At 49.2% G+C, this 24,022-nt stretch overlaps 2 protein-coding genes across 2 annotated transcripts; both read right to left on the bottom strand.

Moving 5' to 3' along the window:
- Positions 1 to 2,800: 2,800 nt before the first annotated feature.
- Positions 2,801 to 7,085, bottom strand: LOC118093782 (receptor-transporting protein 2-like). Its single transcript, XM_035133493.2, has 2 exons — positions 6,559 to 7,085; positions 2,801 to 3,522 (listed from the first exon to the last, which is right to left on the bottom strand). The coding sequence occupies exons 1-2, from the start codon at positions 6,708 to 6,710 to the stop codon at positions 2,955 to 2,957; spliced, it is 720 nt and encodes a 239-aa protein (XP_034989384.1). The 5' UTR covers positions 6,711 to 7,085; the 3' UTR covers positions 2,801 to 2,954.
- Positions 7,086 to 11,715: 4,630 nt separating this feature from the next.
- Positions 11,716 to 14,669, bottom strand: LOC118093927 (receptor-transporting protein 2-like). The gene is made up of 2 exons (XM_035133781.2): positions 13,785 to 14,669; positions 11,716 to 13,009 (listed from the first exon to the last, which is right to left on the bottom strand). The coding sequence occupies exons 1-2, from the start codon at positions 13,943 to 13,945 to the stop codon at positions 12,307 to 12,309; spliced, it is 864 nt and encodes a 287-aa protein (XP_034989672.1). The 5' UTR covers positions 13,946 to 14,669; the 3' UTR covers positions 11,716 to 12,306.
- Positions 14,670 to 24,022: the final 9,353 nt, after the last annotated feature.

Genomic DNA, 24,022 nt, shown 5'->3' with positions numbered 1-24,022 from the left:
CGCGGAGGGGGAAGGAGGGAGTCGGAGCAGCCCGATTTCGGGCTGATCCTGGCTCCCCCTCGCCCCTGCCGATCGTGGAGGGGGAGGAGGGAGTCGGAGCAGCCCAATTTCGGGCTGATCCTGGTGCCCCCTCGCCCCTGCCGATCGCGGAGGGGGAGGAGGGAGTCGGAGCAGCCCGATTTCGGGCTGATCCTGGCTCCCCCTCGCCCCTTCCGATCGCGGAGGGGGAAGGAGGGAGTCTGAGCAGCCCGATTTCGGGCTGATCCTGGCTCCCCCTCGCCCCTGCCGATCGCGGAGGGGGAAGGAGGGAGTCGGAGCAGCCCGATTTGGGGCTGATCCTGGCTCCCCCTCGCCCCTGCCGATCGCGGAGGGGGAAGGAGGGAGTCGGAGCAGCCCGATTTGGGGCTGATCCTGGCTCCCCCTCGCCCCTGCCGATCGCGGAGGGGGAGGAGGGAGTCGGAGCAGCCCGATTTGGGGCTGATCCTGGCTCCCCCTCGCCCCTGCCGATCGCGGAGGGGGAAGGAGGGAGTCGGAGCAGCCCGATTTCGGGCTGATCCTGGCTCCCCCTCGCCCCTGCCGATCGCGGAGGGGGAAGGAGGGAGTCGGAGCAGCCCGATTTCGGGCTGATCCTGGCTCCCCCTCGCCCCTGCCGATCGCGGAGGGGGAAGGAGGGAGTCGGAGCAGCCCGATTTCGGGCTGATCCTGGCTCCCCCTCGCCCCTGCCGATCGCGGAGGGGGAGGAGGGAGTCGGAGCAGCCCGATTTTGGGCTGATCCTGGTGCCCCCTCGCCCCTGCCGTTCGAGGAGGGGGAGGAGGGAGTCGGAGCAGCCCGATTTTGGGCTGATCCTGGTGCCCCCTCGCCCCTGCCGATCGCGGAGGGGGAAGGAGGGAGTCGGAGCAGCCCGATTTCGGGCTGATCCTGGCTCCCCCTCGCCCCTGCCGATCGCGGAGGGGGAAGGAGGGAGTCGGAGCAGCCCGATTTCGGGCTGATCCTGGCTCCCTCTTGCCCCTGCCGATCGCGGAGGGGGAAGGAGGGAGTCGGAGCAGCCCGATTTCGGGCTGATCCTGGCTCCCCCTCGCCCCTGCCGATCGCGGAGGGGGAGGAGGGAGTCGGAGCAGCCCGATTTTGGGCTGATCCTGGTGCCTCTTCGCCCCTGCCGTTCGAGGAGGGGGAGGAGGGAGTCGGAGCAGCCCGAAATCGGGCTGCTCCGATCCCCTCCTCCCCCTCCGCGATCGCCGGGGTGGGAGGAGGGAAAGCTGGCAAGGGAGAAAGGAGCTTTCCTTGCCCCGCTGTGGCCCCTCCCCCGCCCCTTGCCCCCCCTTGCCCCCCCTGATTTTCATCCTGGCTACGCCCCTGCAGGGACTTGCTGGAAATGCCACTGTTTTGTTTTTGTTTTTTTAAAAAACCTGTTAAGACCTACTTTTGATTCACTCTTCTTTTTTTTGCATTGAATACATACATTCTCAGGACTTGTGTAATCCTCCCTAAAAAATAATTAAGACTTCTGCAACAAGATAAACCAAATTCTGCAGCTTCCGCCAATGATGCAGATGGAGAAAATGTGTGATTTGCCACCCTCTTGAGTCACATAATGTTCTTCTTCTGTTAGTGCCGCATGGCATCGACACCCCACCCTCCAACGTCTGCAAATGGTGCACTGCAATCCTATGCCCGTCTGCTCAGGCGTATGTTCGCATACACCATGGGAGACGCAAGGGCTGCTTGCCCCCCTGGCCGTCTGCTGGGCTATCTCCACCCTCCGGTGCAGCATGCAATAACGACCCAGGCTTCAGAAGCCAGGGCACACTGTAATAGCAGAATCCACTGTGCAGCAGAAACGATAGGCAAGAGACAGTGGTAGTGGCATATTTACAAGCATTTATTCAGTATATCTCAGGAGAGAGAGAAACATGTCTGCTCTCCTTCGTGGTCACTACATGCAAAGGAAGTTCACAGACATGTTACAGACAACAGCTACATGTCTGTAACTTAAGGTGGAATGGAATTCCCAATATCGTAGACACACACACACCCCATTAAATTCAATTGCACAGGTAGAGTAATTGTGTATAAAGGTAAAGGTAAAGGGACCCCTGACCATTAGGTCCAGTCGTGACCGACTCTGGGGTTGCGCGCTCATCTCGCATTATTGGCCAAGGGAGCCGGCGTACAGCTTCCAGGTCATGTGGCCAGCATGACAAAGCCCCTTCTGGCAAACCAGAGCAGCACATGGAAACGCCGTTTACCTTCCCGCTGTAGCGGTTCCTATTTATCTACTTGCATTTTGACGTGCTTTCGAACTGCTAGGTTGGCAGGAGCTGGGACCAAGCAACGGGAGCTCACCCCGTCACAGGGATTCGAACCGCCGACCTTCTGATCAGCAAGCCCTAGGCTCTGTGGTTTAACCACAGCGCCACCTGTGTATAGAGTTGCCATTTTATTCAACCACGCATGTAGCTTTTGAGATTTCACATGGTCATTGCAGCTGCTGCCACCACACACTTGTAGACAAATCTTTGCAACCATAAAGTGGAGGAAGAGGCTATGAGTATTTTTTTTTCTGTTAAGCAAGCTAAACTCCATGCCGTCATCACATTCTGGAACTTTTCTGTGCTCCTGCTGAACCAGCACACATCCAGCCAGGTTTAAAATGCAAGATGGTTCTCAGAGTCCCTTCCAGCTCTACAATCCTAGGATTAGATTGTCATTTGGCCCAGGTACCCCTGGCCCATTTAAGGAAGGGAGACCAGGCCACACAGAGCATTTGCCCTCCCCTTCCTGTGATCTTCCCACTGCCACCAGGTAGAAGTCTTTGTTTCCCCTGCCAAAGGCGCCCTGGGTCTTCTTGAGAACACCTTCTGGTAATGTGCCATTGGGTTTTTCATAGAATTGTAGAGCTGCAAGGGATCCCTAGAGTCATCTAGTCCAACCCCCTGCGGTGCATAAATCACAGCTATTTATTCCCAGGCCAGTAGACAAGGAAGGCAATCACAAAAGCAATGAGGATAAAAGAAGCGCAACATGCCTGGCAATAATTGGGGTCAACGTGGTTTGCAAATGCTTGATCTTTTGGTGTTACCAAGGAGCTGGGAGTGGTTGAGCCTGCCTTACTCTCCTGCAGAATGACCGGGAGAGACGCTGGTCTTTGAAGCTCCCTATGGTGACCGCCACGTCTAGGCCACCTATGATGTGCATTGTGTATTCCCAGGTGACAAGCTTCACAATGCTCATGCTTATGAGGGCCCCTGTTCTCATATACCACCTCAAAGAGACGGCTGTCATCTAAGGGTTCCCCATAGCATTTCTTTCTGATGCTGAAGATCAAGCACTCAACGATACGGGCAACATCCTCCTCGCTGAACTGTGGCTCCTCGTACTTGTCTGAAGAGCACCGGTGGCATTGCTGCCTGAAGGTCCTCATCTTGACCGACCCTCGTTTATCATATCGCTCCAGGTGCATGTGGAACAAGACGACAACTTGATGTGAGGACCAGCTGTGGTAGCACCGTGAACATGTAAAGCTAAAAGAGAGAGAGAGGCAGGAGGAACGGAGAAGAACACCAAACAGGTTTAGGGAGACAAAAGAGTCGCCAAATCTTGAACTCAAATACATTCCAAAAAAGATGGAATTGCAAAAAAGTACAGAAAGAAAAAGGGAAAAGCAATAAACAAAAAGAAATATATCTATTATTACAGTACACCGTCATTTCTAAAAATAAAATTTAAATGATACACAGTTATAAAAAATTTCATATCTAAACTTGTTCTTAAAATATTTTTTAAAAGGAAAAGAAAAGAAAAAAAGAAAAGAAAGACTTCCACCATCCACGCAACACTTCTCTAATCACTAATTTGCCGATCTGTATTCCTTATCTACTACTAACCTTCTTAAATTATTTAAATCTATCTTCTCCTCCCCTCTCTCAGAACTTCACAGGCTCAGTCTAAGCTCAGCCAGATATTCATTTTAATACTTTGTTTCTTAAAATACTCATTCAAACATTCCCATTCTTCTTTTACTCTATTCTTGGGCTTTTGCCTTCTTATATCCGTGAGTTTGGCCAATTCTAAATATTCACACACTTTGCAATGCCATTCCTCCTTCACATTTAAGATATGAATAGGGTGAGCCTGTGACCTGTGACCTGGATTCAGGAAATGAGTAGTTATCATCAGAGCCATCTTTACCATAGGGCTTAGTGGTTTGTCGCGCCAGGACTGCACCCCACCAACCATATGGCTGGCGGGCGCACAGCTTCCCCCCCATCCGTGGTAATTTGGGGACGCTGGGCGGATATTTGCACCCCGGCGTCGCATCTGCTAAAGACGGCCCTGCTTATCATAACAAAAAAGTGGCCAAGATGCCCAGGTAATCCAATGAGGTAACCTGGCAAACAGGATAAAAACAACACACTCAGATTTCTGTTGTAGTCTGCCCCTTCTCTGGTGTACGTATGATGTATTAGGGGGTGGTTTTGGGCTACACCCCTTCTGTGATGTATGTACAATGTATTGGGGGTTGGTCTTGAGCTACAGGGTGGGCAATTTCAAAGTCTATATAAGGGCTTGCACACCTTGCCAGCTTGAGTCTCCTCCTCCCTCCTTCGTGTGGGGGGAGTACCCTGTTGCAACAGCTTTAATAAAGATCAGACTTAATAGACGCGTAGCTTTTGTACAGTATATCCTGGTCTGGTCTCTGTTTATTTCCTGACTTGTTTGAGCCTTAAAGTGCGCTCTTTCCGAAGGTCCAGTCTTCCTTAAGAAACCCATTTTTTATTCTTATTTTAGAAAACAAAAAGAAGCAACTTCTAGAAGTGCTTGATTTACAGCACAAAGCACAACTACTTCATAATATGACTATGGGACACCCAGAAAGTTTAAAACAATGCAGCTGCAGAAGAACACGAATCATTTCCCAGATATAATTATAAATAAACAAGCCTCTTACCATGTGTACCTTAAGTATGTCTACAAACTCAATGAGAGGTTACCTGCTTTTGCCAGGTAATCTCACTTGTTGTTGTTTAGTCATTTAGTCGTGTCCGACTCTTCGTGACCCCATGGACCAGAGCACGCCAGGCACTCCTGTCTTCCACTGCCTCCCGCAGTTTGGTCAAACTCATGTTCGTAGCTTCGAGAACACCGTCCAACCATCTTGTCCTCTGTCATCCCCTTCTTCCCCTTCATGGATCAATGCCTTGTCGTGGCGAAGGGGCTTGAATAACTCAGAGAAGCTATGAGCTATGCTGTGCAGGGCCACCCAAGATGGACAGGTCATAGTGGAGAGTTTTGACTAAATGTGATCCACCTGGAGAAGGAACTGGCAAGCCACTCCAGTATCCCTGCCAAGAAAACTCCATGGACAAAGACAACAGGCATATAATCTCACTTATATCAGGTCTAATTTGAGAGTGAGAGCTGGACCATAAAGAAGGCTGATCACTGAAGAATTGATGCTTTTGAATTATGTTGCTGGAGGAGACTCTTGAGAGTCCCATGGACTGCAAGAAGATCAAACCTATCCATTCTGAAGGAAATCAGCCCTGAGTGCTCACTGGAAGGACAGATCCTGAAGCTGAGGCTCCAATACTTTGGCCACCTCATGAGAAGAGAGGACTCCCTGGAAAAGACCCTGATGTTGGGAAAGATGGAGGGCACAAGGAGAAGGGGACGACAGAGGACAAGATGGTTGGACAGTGTTCTCGAAGCTACCAACTTGAGTCTGACCAAACTGTGGGAGGCAGTTGAAGACAGGAGTGCCTGGCATGCTCTGGTCTATTGGGTCACAAAGAGTCGGACACAACTAAACAACTAGACAACAACAAATTTGAGACAAACACACTCCCATCTCTTCATCAACACAAATAATTCTTTCTCTTTTCTGATCTTGCATATTTGTCAGAGTTGAAAATCCCTGCTTAAAACAATATGTCATGGAGAACTGTAAAAGAGAATATCCAATGCTCTTGAAGAGAAGCGTAGGTACTGTTTCTGGTTGTATATCCCCCTAAAATTATTTTGATACTATATAACCAAAATATTTTGATACTATATAACCGAAAACAAAATAGCAAGGTTTGACTCAGGTGCAGTAAAGGTGCGGCAAGAGAGATTCTCCACTGAAACATCATCTCATGAGACAAACAGTCCATCAGTGACTGTGAATTATTTTTACTTAATTAGTTTTCCATGCTGAGGAACAATGCAAACACATTGGTGGGGAAGGAAATATGTTCTGGCATTTTGATGACGGTGGCAGATGCTGCAAAAAGTTTGTGTGCATAGCTGCTATCCATCTCACGATAACCCCGTATCTGAGGGGAACCCAACAGATCGTTGAAGCCGCTGGCGTGCCGGAGCACATTGTGGGAAGAGCTGTAGCTCAAAGGAAGAGATCAGGGTCAGTCCCCAATGACATCTCTGGGTAGGGCTAGGAGAGGGCCCTGGAGAATCGCTGTCAGTCAGGGCAGGCAACGGCCTGACACAGCAAAAGGCAGCTTTCTATGACTCTGTGCATTGCAAAATTATTAGCTATGCAGTAGCAGCTGATGTTTTACCTTCCATGAGCATGTTCCTGCAGTGATTTCATCCACCGAGGTTCCACATTATGGAAGTCAAGGCTCCGATCCATTGTCAGTCTCCAGGAATCTCTCGGTTTCACTGCTTCGATTTGCTCCTCGAAAACCGCTCTCCAATAGTCCATGTTCATCTTCTTTGTGTATATTTTGGGATCGGTTCTGCTTAATCTAAAGACTCTTTTGTTTTTTCAGAGGCCAGTACTGGAGTCTAGTGAAATAGTGGGTGGTTCACCACCTTGCCAGCTTTCTATTTCCTCACTCACACAAGCTGCTCAGCCCAAACCTTTGAGGAACCTTTGAGAAACGAAACTGAAATGAGACTTGCCAGGAAGAGTTCCTCAACAAACAACATCAGAAGTTGAAATCCTGCTCTGATGGCTTTTGGCCAACGCCTTTTGTAGCAATACTTCACTGTAGCCCCTTAGGGCGGTGCTGAACACTGGGTTTCTACTGATTTCCTACTCCTAGAATTTGGCTCCTGAGTTATTTCAGGATTTGGCTCCTAGCACATGATGACCTCACTGTGCCTTTTTTCATCTGTTTTAATGAAATAATCAAACAACTAGGTGTTGCTTCCCTTTTCTGTGCAGTCTGCTCACCTTACCTTGATGCTGGGGCTTCCTGTAGCTTGTGGAGCAGAGATATTGCAAGCAAACGTTGGTTCCTGAGATCCAGGAGCAGGCTTTGTCTATGCTCAATTACAACTGGACTCCATTTTGAATCAAGATGGCAGGTGGAGCATTTCAAAATGGTGCTGAATTTAACCGCTGATTTTAAAACTGCACTGATTTCTCGGAATTTCCTAGCAATGCCAGGATACGCGGCTGATAGTCTACTATATATTGTTATAAGAGCGGGGGTTGGTCTGGATGATGCGATCATGTTTCTTTAGAAATCATGAGGCTGGGGACTTTTTGAGAGAACCAAGTTGTTGCAAAATACTGAAGAGCTAGAGTATCTTTAGCAACCATGCCCAGGGCCTTTTTGCAAAACAAGTACTGTGGTCGAAACGGATGTTACACGCTTCGGTGAAATAAAGGAACATAGCTTGGAACGCCCTCCCACCAGGTGTCAAAGAGAAAAACATCTAGCAGACTTTTAGAAGACATCTGAAGGCAGCCCTGTTTAGGGAAGCTTTTAATGTTTAACAGACCATTGTATTTTAATATTTTGTTGGAGGCCGCCCAGAGTGGCTGGGGAAACCCAGCCAGATGGGCGGGGTATAAATAATAAATTGTTGTTGTTGTTGTTGTTGTTGTATGAAAGGGAGCAAGGTAAAGGTAAAGGGCCCCCGACCATTAGGTCCAGTCGCGGACAACTCTGGGGTTGCTGCACTCATCTCGCTTTTCTGGCCAAGGGAGCCAGCATTTGTCCACAGACAGCTTCCGGGTCATGTCGCTAGCATGACTAAGCCGCTTCTGGTGAACCAGAGCAGCGCACGGAAACACCGTTCACCTTCTTGCTTTCAAACTGCTAGGTTGGCAGGAGCTGGGACCGAGCAACGGGAGCTCACCCTGTCGCGGGGATTCAAACCACCAACCTTCTGATCGGCAAGCCCTAGGCTCTGTGGTTTAACCCATAGCACCACCCGCGTCCCTAAGGGAGCAAAGGCGTGACCAAATAAGGGACTTTGGGGAACAGGAAAAATTAAAATTTACATTGCAATAAGCGCACACGATAGGTGTGAAATTTGAACACCCCTTCCTAGTGGGCAACGAAGGAGGGACTTGCGCTTGGGAAACAAGTTTATATATTCATGTTTTTGATATATTCATGTTTTTTCAGGTCACCCACTAGCAAGCGTTTATTTTCAATACAATATTGCTGCTTCATCAACTTTGCCCAGACTTTATTATTTCAAAGGGGTCCGGGACCCAAGTCCTTGGGACCAGCGTTTATATCTCACAATCTCATTAACCGTCCAGAATATCTTGCTCTTCCTTTGATATTCCCCTAGAGACCTCATGCCATAGCTTTGAATTGCCAGAGAGAGCAAGTCAGGCCTGTGTGTTTGTGAATGCCTACGATGGCTCTAGGTCAGGCACCCCCAGACTTCGGCCCTCCAGATGTTTTGGACTACAATTCCCATCTTCCCCGACCACTGGTCCTGTTAGCTAGGGATCATGGGAGTTGTAAGCTAAAACATCTGGAGGGCCGCAGTTTGGGGATGCCTGCTCTAGGTTTCCTGTTCACAAAGGCAGCAGCTGAGTTCAAAACCATCGGCTAACACAAGACATGCTTGGGCAAGCTCTTCCTAAACCAGTTTCCATGCTCTTGCTAATCCTCCCTCTATATAGCATGAGGAAACTTAAGAAGGGCAACCAAAATGTGTTGTCCTCCCTTCCCCCTCATGTTTTCTTCCCATTCACAAAGGTGGCAGCTGGGTTCATGACCATCGGCTAACACAGGGCATGCCTGGGCTAGAAAATAGGAAGCAAGCTTTTGAGTTCTACAGAACTCTAGATGGAGAATTCTGAAGAACTCTAAAGCTTGCACATTTAGAAAAAACACGCACAACTACTTTGGGGTGGGGCATTAGCCTGATAAAGGTATTGCCCTAATATGGACTTTGGATTTTTTCTGATGTGATAACATGCCTTCCTTTATTTTTTCCCCTCTCTTTTCTTCCCAGTCACAGTTATGGGGTTGGGGGGACCCCAACAACCAATTTAATTCAATCGCAATCTCATTATGCTATTATTATTATTCCTCAGGTAAATTCTATTTTTGACCAGCCAAGAATTTCTATATATATTGATTATTTCCATAAGTAGTTAAATGTCCTGAGTTCCAAATCTGCATATAAAAAGTTGATTTTGTTTAGATACCCATATGTTTAGAAAGCTTACGCTAGTTTTAATCTGTTTTTAGTCTATTGCTATTTTAATTTTTCAAAAGTCTTAAATTATTGCTGTTAATTTCTTTTATTGATAATTTCATTGCTTTATTCTTTTTGTAAACCCCTATGAGGCTTTTTTTTTCTCAATCAAGCAGATTATAAATTTTATGAAATAAATAAATCCTGTTGCACAAACCTTTTTTTGCCAGGGAGATGGGAGTTACCTATTTAACTTGCATTGATATCACTACTATAATTAGGTATTTTGGATGTATCCATAACAAATACACAGGATCCGAGAGGGTTTTTTTCTTTTGCAATTTATTTTATGCATTTGTAACATTTTCCCCTACCCAATCTTTCAACGTCTTAAAATTTCCAGGAACAAGTAATATCTCAGAAAGAAATAACAACAGACCTCTCTTTTTAAGATCAAACAGAACAGGTAATGAATAATAATATCAGCTGGTAGCAGAGATATGCTACTGCATATGTTCTTATTTTAAAATCTTAAAACAAAAACAAGTTTGCCATTGCTTCCCCCCACCCCAATGGCAAAAGCAACACGTGAAAAGTTTGCAAAGAGACTTAGGAGGTAGAAACCAGGAACTCCTTAATAATTCGCTGTATAGTTAACTTGCAGTATAATGGTATACAGGTTTGGGGCACCCATAGTTAGAGTTATTAAATGTTAGGAATTACTACATGCTGGAAGTCTTCACCTAGGGGAGAGACAGTGTTGCAGTGTAAAATTTAAAAAATGCAGCTTTAGCTTGTCTGCCAGACCAGGGCATCGTGGTTGATGGTCACTGATCAACACATGAAGGAAGACTTTTGAATTTGCTGAAATTCAAAGGTTAAGCCTTTTCTAGTATTGAAATGCAATTATGGGGAAGGTTCACCTATTGACATTCTATCTGTATTAAGTGGGTGGCCATTCATTTTTGAGGGGGGGGGTGACCACCCACTCCATCTACAAAAAAAAATCACTTCTATGCCACCTTGTTCATTCCCCAGGTGAGGGACCACCTGCTAAATAAACCATGGAAATTAATTCAAGTCCCGTATTCAGGAGGGACCCAGCATTTATTAAAATCGTTGCAATAGCACAGCTTTGCCAACCAGCTGCTTGGCTACTTCTCATGACCTGTAACCTTTCCTGATGTATGTAGAAGGGTGTTTATGTTTTAAGAATCTTCAGATGTTTCATGAATCTTTGTTTGTACTACTATAAAAGCTGTGTTCTGATTTGACTTTGACCGCCCAGTCAGCCTGACTTCAATACCAGGAAAGATTCTAGAGCAGATCATTAAGCAAACAGTCTGTGAGCACCTAGAAAGAAACTCTGTGATCACTAAAAGTCAGCATGGGTTTCTGAAAAATAAGTCATGTCAGACTAATCTGATCTCATTTTTTGACAGAATTACAAGCTTGGTAGATGAAGGGAACGCTGTGGATGTAGCCTATCTTGATTTCAGCAAGGCCTTTGACAAGGTGCCCCATGATATTCTTGTAAAGAAGCTGGTAAAATGCGGGCTAGACAATGCTACCATTCAGTGGATTTGTAGCTGGCTTACTGACCGAACCCAAAGGGTGCTCATCAATGGCTCCTCCTCATCCTGGAGAGTAGTGACTAGTGGGGTGCCACAGGGTTCTGTCTTGGGCCCAGTCTTGTTCAACATCTTTATCAATGACTTGGATGATGGGCTTGAGGGCATCCTGAGCAAGTTTGCAGATGACACCAAATTGGGAGGGGTGGCTAACACCCCAGAGGACAGGAACACACTTCAGAATGACCTTAACAGATTAGACAACTGGGCCAAAGCAAACAAGATGAATTTTAACAAGGAGAAATGTAAAGTACTACACTTGGGCAAAAAAAATGAAAGGCACAAATACAGGATGGGAGACACCTGGCTTGAGAGCAGTACATGTGAAAAGGATCTAGGAGTCTTGGTAGACCACAAACTTGACATGAGTCAGCAGTGTGATGCAGCAGCTAAAAAAGCCAATGCAATTCTGGGCTGCATCAATAGGAGTATAGCATCTAAATCTAGGGAAGTAATAGTACCACTGTATTCTGCTCTGGTCAGACCTCACCTGGAGTACTGTGACCAGTTCTGGGCACCACAGTTCAAGAAGGATACTGACAAGCTGGAACGTGTCCAGAAGAGGGCAACCAAAATGGTCAAAGGCCTGGAAATGATGCCTTATGAGGAACGGCTTAGGGAGCTGGGTATGTTTAGCCTGGAGAAGAGAAGGTTAAGGGGTGATATGATAGCCATGTTCAAATATATGAAAGGATGTCATATGGAGGAGGGAGAAAGATTGTTTTCTGCTACTCCAGAGAAGCGGACACGGAGCAATGGATTTAAGCTACAAGAAAGAAGATTCCACCTAAACATTAGGAAGAACTTCCTGACAGTAAGAGCTGTTCGGCAGTGGAATTTGCTACCAAGGAGTGTGGTGGAGTCTCCTTCTTTGGAGGTCTTTAAGCAGAGGCTTGACAGCCATATGTCAAGAATGCTTTGATGGTTTTCCTGCTCGGCAGGGGGTTGGACTGGATGGCCATTGTGGTCTCTTCCAACTCTATGATTCTATGATTCTATGACTTTAACTAGGAGCTGATCATATACTTCATTGATTGATTGATTGATTGATTGATTGATTGATTGATTGACATTCTATTCGAGTAACAAAGAAATAAAAGGGAAGAAAAGAACCTTAGGTGAATCTTCCACCGTCACAATTTGCTACTGGCATAATAGTTTCAGAATACAGAAAAGCATTTGCAGACGTTCGGCAGCTTTCGTACAGGAATCTGCAGGGCTTCTAAAGTCATGGCAGGCCAAGCCAGCAGAGGTGGGTGCCTGAATTTCCATTGCAGTTTAAATCCACCACCTTCTCTGCATATAGACAATGATGAAAATTATAATTGAAATTATAAATACTGCTATAATTAGAATTATAAACCAAAGACAGTAATTGCAACTCTGTGTTGGGACTGAGGACCCTGTGAATGATGGGGCTGAGGACCCTGTGAATGATGGGGCTGAGGACCCTGTGAATGATGGGGCTGAGGACCATGTGAATGATGGGGCTGAGGACCCTGTGAATGATGGGGCTGAGGACCATGTGAATGATGGGGCTGGGGGCCTGGGGAATGATGGGCTTGGTGTTTCTATCTGTATAATGGCCGCCGGATACCCTGTGCTTTGGGGTTTCCCATGGTGCTCTGCTTGCTTCAACCGCCCTTGTTGCCATTTGTGGATTCCCAGCTGGCACCCTTCACAAAACTCGCGCTTATGTGGACCACCCTCGTAAGAGACCACCTTAGAGAGCTGACTGCGGTCAACCTGCTCCCCATAGCAATTCTCCCTGATGTCGAGGATCAATTCTTTCAAGATGTCACCAACATCGACCTCAGAGAACTGTGGCTTTTCGTACGTGTCCAGAGAGCATTCGTGGCACTGTTGACCGAAGGGCTTCATCTTGACGTGCCCTCGCTTCTCAGAACTCGCCCATTGCATGTGGAACAAGATAAGTACTTGGTGCGAGGACCAGCTGTGGAGGCATCCAGAACAGGTAAATCTAGCAGGAAGAGAGATGGGGGGAAGCAAGCAGAATATTGATGCTCTCCTGAAGCGTGGTCCTTGTTTTTTGTACATCGTAACATGCAGCTCATTGCCCATAGAGAACAATGGTTTTTAAGTACTCAGTGATTCCCCCTCCCAGTGGTTCTTCCCCAGCCATACCCACTTGCCCCACACCTGATATCAGGTGAGAAGGAAAGGAGAGCAAAGGAGTTGTGATAGATCCACCAAAACATCATATCACATCAGACAAACAGCCCCACCCCCAATGACCTAATGAGCTTCCACACCAGATTATAAGAGAGAGAGAGAGAGAGAGAGAGAGAGAGAGAGAGAGAGAGAGAGAGAGAGAGAGAGAGAGAGAGAGAGATCCTGGCATTTTGAAGATGTTGACATCGCACGGATGCTGCAGAAACCCTGTGTGCATAAGCACCATCAACTCCTGGCTGGCCTCACTCTGTGGGTGTGCTGGAGCACAATATGGGGTGAGATTTAGATCAGGAGAAGAGAGTCCCAATTTCAGTCCCCAATGGCATTGCAGGGGGTTGGGCTAGATGACTCTTGGGGTCCCTTCCAACTCTACAATTCCATGATTCCATTTTGGACCAAGAGAGAACCCTACATGGAACCCTGGAGAACCGCAGCCAGTCAGCGGAGACAGCACTCTGCTGGATGGACCAAAGCTCTGATTCAGGAAAAGGCAGCTCTCTATGTTCCTGCACATTACAAAAATATTACATATCTGGTAGAAGCTTTTTTTGTTTTTGTTTTACCTTCCATGTGCATGCTCCTGAAATGTTTCCATCCACCCGGGTTCCACGCTGTGGAAGTCAAGCCTGTGATCCATTGTCAGCCTCCAGATATCATTTGGCTTCGCCTCATTCATCTGCTTCTTAAAAACCCGTCTCCAAAAATCCATCGTGAGCCTATTCATGCTTCTTTTCTGATCGGTGTTGCTTAATGACAAAGGTGATGGTGGTCTTTTTTGCAGATGCCAGAATGGGATGCAGTGAGAAGGTGGGTGCCGTTTCTGATTACCTGCTTTGCCTTTCCTCACTCTCACAAGCGAAACAAAATTCAGCCAAGAGTTAACAACATCAGAGGTTCAAAGTCAACAGTGAGGACTTTGGGACAACTCTTTCTGTCGTTTCCAGGTGGCATGAATAGCCAACGATAGCTTTTATTCCCCGTTTAGTTTACTTGCAGTACAGTGGTATATAGCGTACATCCGTAGTGGCCAAGGTAACTGTCAGAGGGCCTGATATGGCTACTCTAGAGTAAAGACTCCAGCATGGTCTTTTAAGGCTTTTATTAAGTGCTGATTATTTACAGTGTTCAGAGCAGTAAAAATGCATCCTTAAGGTGAGGTGTCAGAACCTCCGAATGGCGATTGGCGCGTTTTCTTCCAGCACCAAAGCTTTGGCAGACCCAACCTCTTCCCCCTACGTTTGCGTCGCAATTCGGGAGTTGGGGGGATTGGCCTCCCCCCCGTGCGTCCAACTTCCTGTCCCACCTGAGGCATGGGCTCCACAACCTTGCCTGAGCCTCGGACACCACTTCCTGACTCTCCGCTGGAGGCAGAGCTCTCCTTACTCTCTCCAGCGCTTGGGGATGGGCTGGAACTTAAGATGGGAGGGACTTCCCTGTATCCCTTGTCCCTCACATCCACCCCCCTCCCAGGCTCCTCTCCCCCCCCTCCCTAGGGGCTCTCTGCTTGCTGGGGACGAGTGAAACCCCAAGAAGTCTGTGGCATCCGAGCCTGTGGGTGTAAAAATTTCCCCCCAATCCTGCGATCTTTCTCCTTCCCCCTGAGAAGACGGGAATCCCAAGAAGTCAGTGGCGTCAGAGCTGGTGGGAGTAAAAATGTTCTGCCAGTCCTCTCCTGCCTCTGACGTAGTCGACCTCGGTGAAACCCACACCTCTTCTTCCGTATCCTCAAATTCCGCTTCCCATCTCCATGGAGAGCTGCTGCCTGCGATCCCTTCCTCCCGCCCCTCCCCCTCTCCCTCCCTTTCCATGTGCCAGGGCTTGGGCCTGTGGGGGAACAGGGCGTGGAACTCTTCCACTAAAAATTCCTCGGGTACTTCCGTGGCCGGTATCCACTCATTGTGGGACGGCGGAGTGTCCTCCCATGCTATCAGGTACTCCAGCCCTCTCACCCCTCTCCTTGAGTCTAAAATCTCAGTTGCCTCATTGAGCTGTCGGGCGTCTCCCGTCTCCCCCCCTCCCTCTGGAGGCTGATCGCTGTCCCTGAATCTGGTACTTTCCCTGTACGGCGACAGCAGCGATCTATGAAACACTGGGTGCACTCTCATGTCCTCAGGCAGTGCTAGCCTGAAGGCTACCGGGTTGACCTGTTGCGTGACCGTGAAGGGGCCCAGCCTCCTGGGTGCTAACTTCTTGCATCGCCCCCTGGTGGGAAGACCTTCCGAGGATAACCAAACCTTGTCCCCCACCCTGATGACCTCTCCCGGTCGCCTGTGGCGATCTGCCCCCTTCTTGTACGCTTCCTTGGCCCTCTCCAAGTGTTCTCTGAGCTGCTGGTGCACCGTCTCCAGGTCCTCTGCCCAATCCTCTGCCTGTGGGCCCTCTTCCTCCTCCTCCCCCTCCCTCTCCAGGAAAGATCTGAGGTCGCGCCCGTAGTTGGCCTTAAAGGGCGACACCCCTGTGGAGACGTTCACCGCATTGTTGTAGGCAAATTCTGCCAGTGGCAGGCGATCCACCCAGTCCGTTTGCCTCTGGCTGACGTAGCATCTCAGGTACTGCTGCAGAATGGCGTTGACCCGCTCCGCCTGTCCATTGGTCTGCGGGTGCCGAGCCGTAGACAAACTGACCTCCACCTGCAGGAGGTTCATTAGCCGCCGCCAGAACCTGGAAACAAATTGGCGGCCACGATCCGAAATAACTCTTAAAGGCAATCCATGCAGTCTGAATACGTGGTCAACAAACAGTTTGGCCGTCTCTTCTGCCGAGACCGCCCTGGCACACGGTATAAAGTGGCACATTTTGGACATGAGGTCCACCACCACCAACACTGCGGTCTTGCCCCTGGACGACGGCAGGTCTGTGATGAAGTCCATGGACACTACTTCCCACGGCCTGTGCGGTGTGGCTAATGGCTCCAGCAAACCTGCTGGTGGCGCTCTGACCACCTTTGCTCGCTGGCAGGTGTCACATCCCCTTACATAATGCCGAACATCCTCCCGCACCCCTGGCCACCAGAAGTGTCTCATGACTAGGTGAGTGGTTTTGTCCCTTCCGAAATGACCCGCCGTTGGGTTGTCGTGCATCTGCTTGAGGACCTTACCTCTCAGCTGTTTGGTGGGCAGGTACAGGGCTCCCCTGTAAAAAAGCAAACCCCTCCTTTCCTCAAAGTCTTTAGCCTGCTCCCTCCCCCCTCGCAGCTCTCTGAAGATGCGGGAGGCAAACTCATCTGCTGCCGTCAGTGCTGTGAGTTCTGCCTCGCTCACCACTGCTGCTCCGCAGGACCATGCTGATGGGGGGAAAATGTGCCTGGGCGCTGGTGGCAACTCCTGCTCCATGTACTCTGGTTTGCGGGAGAGGGCATCCGCCCTGACATTCTGCTCCCCCGGGATGTAGTGGATGGAGAAGTTGAAGTTCGAGAAGAACTCTGCCCACCGTATCTGTCGCTGGTTGAGCACCCTGGCCGTTCTCCAGAACTCCAGGTTCTTGTGGTCTGTGCACACCTGGATGGGGTGCTTGGCGCCCACCAGGAAGTGTCGCCAGTGCTGGAAAGCAGCGTGGATCGCAAGAAGTTCCCTATCAAACACTGTGTAGTTGCGTTCAGGCTGTGTCAGCTTCCTGGAGAAGAAGGCACAAGGTCTCCACTCTCTGTTGGCGTCCAGTTGCAACAGGATCGCTCCCAACGCCCGGTCTGAAGCGTCTGTCTCCACGCGTAGGGGCGCATCCTGCACCACATGGAACAGGTTCTGGTCGGACGCGAACACCCTCTTGAGGCTTTCGAACGCTGCTTGCGCCTCTGGCGTCCACCTGAACTTCTGCTTGCCTCTCAGGCAGTCCGTGATGGGAGCCGTAACCCGCGAGAAGTTCTTGATGAATTTCCTGTAGAAGTTGGCGAATCCTAGGAGGCGTTGGGCATCTTTGCGCGTCCTGGGGCTGTGCCAGTCCAGGATGGCCTGCACCTTGTCCTTGTCCATCGCCAGTCCCTTGTCTGACAGTTTGTAGCCCAGGAAGTCCACTTCCCTGGTGTGAAACTTGCACTTCTCCAGCTTCACATACAGGTGGTTCTCCTTCAGGCGTTGCAACACCTCCCTGACATCCTTCACATGTTGCACTGGGTCAGCGGAATAGATAAGGATGTCATCCAGGAAGACCAAGCAGTTCTTGAAGAGAAGGGACCCCAGGACGTGGTGCATGAAGGCCTGGAAGCATGCTGAGCCCCCTTGCAACCCGAAGGGCATCACCAGATATTCAAAAGAGCCCAGAGGCGTGAACATCGTGGTTTTCCACTCATCGCCTTCCCGGATCCTGATCAAGTTGTACGCCCCCCTCAGGTCTAGCTTGGTGAAAATCTTGCCCCTGAGTGCCGCTGTCAGGAGATCGTCCACTCTGGGCATGGGGAAAGCCACTGGCTCTGTCACTGAATTGAGCCGTCTGAAATCCACCACAAGACGGCGCTGTTGCGTGTCTTTCTTGTCCACCCAGAAGACCGGGCTGCCCCCTGCTGCCTTGCTTTCTCTGATGAACCCCCTCTTGAGGTTCTTGTCTATAAACGCCCGCAGATCCTCCAGTTCCTGATCTGACATGGCGTACAGCTTGGCTGGGGGTATCGTTGCCCCTGGCACCAGGTTGATCTGGCAGTCGAAAGACCTGTGTGGGGGTAGGTGGTCGGACTCCGCTTCGCTGAAGACCTCCTGCAGGTCCCAGTACTGCTTGGGTATCGCCTCACCCCCTTTGACATGCATGGTGGCCACCGTGGCTATTGGAGGCCCCTCCCCTGGTTGGTGCTGCATGCAATGTTCCAGACAAAAGTCCGATCCAAACGTGATGCATCTCTGGTGCCAACTGATGGAGGGGTCGTGGCGCGCCAGCCAGCTCATTCCCAAAACGATGGGGGGGTCTGAGATGGTTGTGACGTTGAAAGCCAGTGTCTCTGAGTGCCTTCCCACCGTCATTCTCATGGGGGGGGGTTGATGAGTGATGGCCCCTCCCAGCAACTCTCTGCCGTCAATGGTGGCTACGTGCAGGGGAAAATCCAGCTGCAGAAGCTGGATCTGGTGCTCTTCTGCAAAGTTTCTCGAGAAGAAGTTGGCTGAGGCACCACTGTCAATTAAGGCGAGGACTGTCAGGGGATAGCCATTTGGGAGCGTTAGCGTGACTTCTAGAACCACTCCTGCTCTGGGAGGGGTGGGCTGGCTCTGCTCCTCTCTGTGCGGGTGGGCGGGCTGGGGCTGTTGTCTGCTGACTGTGCCTGGCTGCTGCCCCTTGTCTCCTGCAGCCAGGCTGTCTCGTTTCCCTGCTGTGGTGCTGCTTCAGTGGGGGAAGGTACAACCGTTCCCGCCTTTCCTTGCCACTCTCTGCGATGAGGGCAGTCTCTGACGCGATGCCGGGGGGAGTTGCAGAGAAAGCAATTCCCGCCTCTTCCCTCCTTGCGTCTTGGCGCCACCGGGGTTTGAAAAGCCCGCGCGCGCGCTCCACCGATCTCCATCGGTTACGGCTCTGGGCTTGGTCTGGGCGGGTCTGGGGGCGGGCCCTGGGGTGGGGTTTGGTGATGTGGTCTGTCCTGGGAGCGTGGGAACCAAGGTTTTGCTGCGCGCGTTGCTTGTTTGTCATTCCATCTGGATTCCTGTCTCACCCCCACCGCTAGCGCCGCTTTGCTTAACTCATCCATAGTCCGCGGTCTAGGACCTCTTGCCAGCTCATCCTTAACGTCTGCGTGCAAACCCAGGTAGAAGGCTGATTTCACTGGCTCACTTTGCAGATCCCACCCCAGTTTGTGCACCAGCATGGTGAATCTCGCCCAGTAGTCCCTAACTGTCGATTTTCCTTGTGTTAAGTTATGAAGCTCCTGTTTAGTGGCCTCCATTTCACTGTCGCTAGCGTACATTATTTTTAAAGCTTCTAGAAATAATTTTGCGTTCTTCATGCAAGGATTTTTTTGCGCGATGAGCGGTCTTACCCATTCCCGGGCGGCCCCCGTCAAATGCTCTATGATAAAGGAGACTCTGTGCGCGTCATCTAGGAATTCTGCTGCATGCAATTCCAGCGCATAATTTATTTCTGTCTCGAATCCTAGGTACTCCCTAGGGTCGCCGCTAAACTTGGTGACTAGGCTCTGTCCCCTTCTCACTTGGACTAGCTGCGGCTGGGGCGCCCCCCCACCTCTAGCGGCTTTCTCCTCTTCCAACTTTTTCTGCAGGTCCAATACCATCACCCTTAGCTGTTTCTCAGTCTCCTCTTTTGTCCTCACCTGGTCCACCAGCTTGTTCAGCTCCTCCTGCGCCCCTCGCGCTTCCTCCTGAGCGGCATGCAATTGCTGCTGTCCCTGCGCTGTGAGGTTCCGTAGCTCCTGCTTCGCTGCTTCGGCCTCCAGCCTCCAATGCTCAGCCTCTTGAGCGCTCATCGCTGCACTCCAAAGTAGCCAAAAAAAGATTCGGAGGTTGCTGTCAGAGGGCCTGATATGGCTACTCTAGAGTAAAGACTCCAGCATGGTCTTTTAAGGCTTTTATTAAGTGCTGATTATTTACAGTGTTCAGAGCAGTAAAAATGCATCCTTAAGGTGAGGTGTCAGAACCTCCGAATGGCGATTGGCGCGTTTTCTTCCAGCACCAAAGCTTTGGCAGACCCAACCTCTTCCCCCTACGTTTGCGTCGCAATTCGGGAGTTGGGGGGGATTGGCCTCCCCCCCCCCCCCGTGCGTCCAACTTCCTGTCCCACCTGAGGCATGGGCTCCACAACCTTGCCTGAGCCTCGGACACCACTTCCTGACTCTCCGCTGGAGGCAGAGCTCTCCTTACTCTCTCCAGCGCTTGGGGATGGGCTGGAACTTAAGATGGGAGGGACTTCCCTGTATCCCTTGTCCCTCACAGTAACATTTCTAAGCTTCTCTGTATACTATTTTGTGTTTTAGCCAATAACTGCCTTGATCCTTCCTCCAAAATTTATCAAGCAGTATGTCACTGGTGGTTTCAATTCTTTCTTGTTATTGTGTTTTAAAAGCTGAAGAAAGGAATGCTTTGGGATACAAGTACCTGGAAACTGAAGGAGGAAAGAGTCCCCTGGGGTGCTCAGGTCCTGCTTCCTGCTTTCCCATTGGGTCACCTGGTGGACCACTGTGAGAACAGGATGCTGGGCTAGAGGGGCACCCATTTTCCCAATCCAGCAGGCCTTTTTTATGTTTTTATATACTCCTTTCTTTTAAAAAGCACTTTTGTTGCACTGGGGAGACAGAGGACCTTGCTCCTCTTTAATTGTGCAAAACCACATGTCCTGGGCATGTGTTTGAATCCCTCTCCCCCCAAACCCTTTCAGTCTAGAGAATGTGTCCAGAGAATTATATTCCGGGGGTGGACTCTCCTTCCTTGGATTTTTTTAAACAGAGGTTGGATGGCCATCTGTCCATTGTCCAATCTGTACAATGCTATACAGTTTTGGGACACCCACAGTTAAAGTTAGTAAATGTTAGGAATTACTAAATGCTCGAAGTCTTCACCTGGGGGAGAGACAGCGTTGCAGTGTTTTTAAATACTGTATGCAGTTTAAGCTTGAAGACAGTGTTCTTGAAGCTACGAACATGAGTCTGACCAAACTGCGGGAGGCAGTGGAAGACAGGAGTGCCTGGCGTGCTCTGGTCCATGGGGTCACGAAGAGGCGGACACGACTAAACGACTAAACAACAACAACGACCAGACCAGGGCCTCATCGGGACTGGGGGCAGGGGGAGAAAGTTGTTAAGATGTACAAAGATGTTGATGTTACAGGTAGGTAGCTATGTTGGTCTGCCGTAGTCAAAACAAAATAAAATAATTCCTTCCAGCAGCACCTTAGAGACCAACTAAGTTTGTCATTGGTATGAGCTTTCGTGTGCATGCACACTTCTTCAGATACGGGGAGAGTTCACCTGTTCACATTCTATCTGTCAGACACTGTATTACGTGGGTGGCCATTAAAAAAAATATGGGGGGTGACCATCCACTCCACCTGCAAAAGAATTCACTGCTACATCAACTTGTTCATTCCCCAGGTGAGGGACCACTTGCTAAATAAACCATGGAAATTAATTCAAGTCCTGTATCCAGGAGGGACCTAGCATTTATTAAAACTATTGCAATAGTTTTGCCATCCAGCTGCTCGGCTACTTCTCATGACCTGTAACCTTTCCTTATGTTTGTAGAAAGGTGTCTATGTTTTCAAAATGTTCAGATGTTTTATGACTCTTGTTTTGCTGTGTTTTAACTACTATAAAAGCTGTGTTCTGATTTGCCTCTAACGAGCAGCTGATGACACAACGGTAGATTGATTGATCGGCATTCTATTTGAATAACAAAGAAAAAAAGGAAAGAAAAGGTGAATCTTCCACCAGAGATGTTCTGAACCGTCACAATTTGCCACTGACGTAATAGTTTCAGAATACAGAAAAGCATTTGCAGAAATTCAACAGCTTTCGTACCGGAGCAGCAGGGCTTCTAAAGTCATGGCAGGCCAAGCCAGCAGGGGGGGTCCCTGAATTTCCATTGCAGTTTAAATATACCGGCCTGCTCTGCTATCCCCAGAACCAGACAATGAAAAATAGAATTAGAATTAGAATTATAAAACAAAGGCAGCAATTACAACTATGTATAGGGACTGAGGACCCTGTGAATGATGGGGCTGAGGACCATGTGAATGATGGGCCTGGGGGCCTGGGGAATGATGGGCTTGGTGTTTCTATCTGTATAATGGCCGCCGGATACCCTTTGCTTGGGGGTTTCCCATGGTGCTTTGCTTGCTTCGACCGCCCTTGTTGCCATTTGTGGATTCCCAGCTGGCACCCTTCACAAAACTCGCGCTTATGTGGACCACCCTCGTAAGAGACCACCTTAGAGAGCTGACTGCGGTCAACCTGCTCCCCATAGCAATTCTCCCTGATGTCGAGGATCAAGTCTTTCAAGATGTCGTCAACATCATCCTCGGAGAACTGTGGCTCTTCGTACGTGTCCAGAGAGCATTCGTGGCACCGCTGACCGAAGGGCTTCATCTTGACGTGCCCTCGCTTCTCAGAACTCGCCCATTGCATGTGGAACAAGATAAGTACTTGGTGCGAGGACCAGCTGTGGGAGCATCCGGAACAGGTAAACCTAGCAGGGAGAGAAATGGGGGGGGGGAGCAAGCAGAATTAGGTACAGTACTTCTATTGATGCTCTCCTGAAGCGTGGTCCTTGCTTTTTGTACATCGTAACATGCAGCTCATTGCCCATAGAGAACAATGGTTTTAAAGTACTCAGCGATTCCCCCTCCCAGTGGTTCTTCCCCAGCCATACCCACTTGCCCCACACCTGATATCAGGTGAGAAGGAGAGCAAAGGAGTTGTGATAGATCCACCAAAACATCATATCACATCAGACAAACTGCACCCCCCATGAGCTAATGAGCTTCCACTCCAGATTATAATGGGTTATTTCTACTTAATGGATTTTCCATATGAAGAGGAAAGCTTTTTTTGGTTTTGTTTTACCTTCCATGTGCATGCTCCTGAAATGTTTCCATCCACCCGGGTTCCACGCTGTGGAAGTCAATCTTGCGATCCATAGTCAGCCTCCAGACATCATTTGGCTTCGCCTCATTCATCTGCTTCTTAAAAACCCGTCTCCAAAAATCCATCGTGAGCCTATTCATGCTTCTTGGTGTTGCTTAATGACAAAGGTGATGGTGGTCTTTTTTGCAGATGCCAAAATGGGATGCAGTGGGTGCCGTTTCTGATTACCTGCTTTGCCTTTCCTCACTCTCACAAGCTGACCGGTCCGTATGTTTGTGAAACAAAACTCAGCCAAGAGTTAACAACATCAGAAGTTCAAAGTCAACTGTGAGGACTTTGGGACAAGTCCACTCACCTCTTTATCAGTGGGCAGCATTGCATTGGGTAAGCCTTTGTTTGGTTGGAGAGGAGGGCATTGCCCTCCTGATGGGCAACCTTCTGAGCTCGGTGTGTCAAAATTCACCAAAAAACCGAGCATAACTCCGGTGGTGTGTCACTTCGAGGGGAAAAAACCATAATTTTGCTATATTTATAGTTTAAATAACAAAAATATATACAGTAATTGCAATACATAACTGTATTTAATAAACCAAAAACTAATTATTTAACCTAACCAAACCAAAAAACCCTTATTTATCACAAAGTGCCCAGAGTTGTTGCGCTTTTTGGGGGGAGCTGCTGACCCAAGTTTTGGAGGTTTTTTGGGGGGAGGGTTGCAAAAGTTGCTTTGCTTTTGGGGGGGAATGCCCCAAAGCTGCTGCGCTTTTTTGGGGTGAAATAAATGACGAATAATACCTTCACTGGAACTAACATGCAGCACCGACATAGTCTGCCAAAGTGCCAAAAAAAAACCCAGCACAGAATGGGTTAAAAATCAATCTCTGGCTACCAGCAACAACAGCAACAAAAAAGGATCCGGGTTTTAAAAGCGGAGACTAGCGTGAGGAGGAGCGGGAAAACAAATGGGGGGACAACAACAGCATGAATGGGCCGATGGGATGCATGCCAGCAGTGAGGGCTCTGCGTGTCATGTCTGACACGCATGTCATAGGTTCGCCATTGCTGTGTTAAAGGGATCTAGTGTGTGAATACGGTCCGAAGCCTGGGCGTGGGCTAGTGCCATGTCACAGGGACCCCTCTGGGTGGTGCCGCTATCTCATGTAAGCCACAGGGCACCCCCCCCCATCTGTGGTTTGCGGCCGTTTGCCCTTCCATGGACTCCCTGCAGATGGGCAGGAGTCAAGATATAGCCTGGCTTCACGCCAATTCCTAAGCCAAACCACTCACATCTGTAAC

Source organism: Zootoca vivipara, chromosome 5 (assembly GCF_963506605.1).
Source record: "Zootoca vivipara chromosome 5, rZooViv1.1, whole genome shotgun sequence".
NCBI lineage: Eukaryota > Metazoa > Chordata > Lepidosauria > Squamata > Lacertidae > Zootoca > Zootoca vivipara.
Note: the sequence above shows the minus strand (reverse complement) of the source record. Positions and strands in the feature narration are given on the sequence as shown.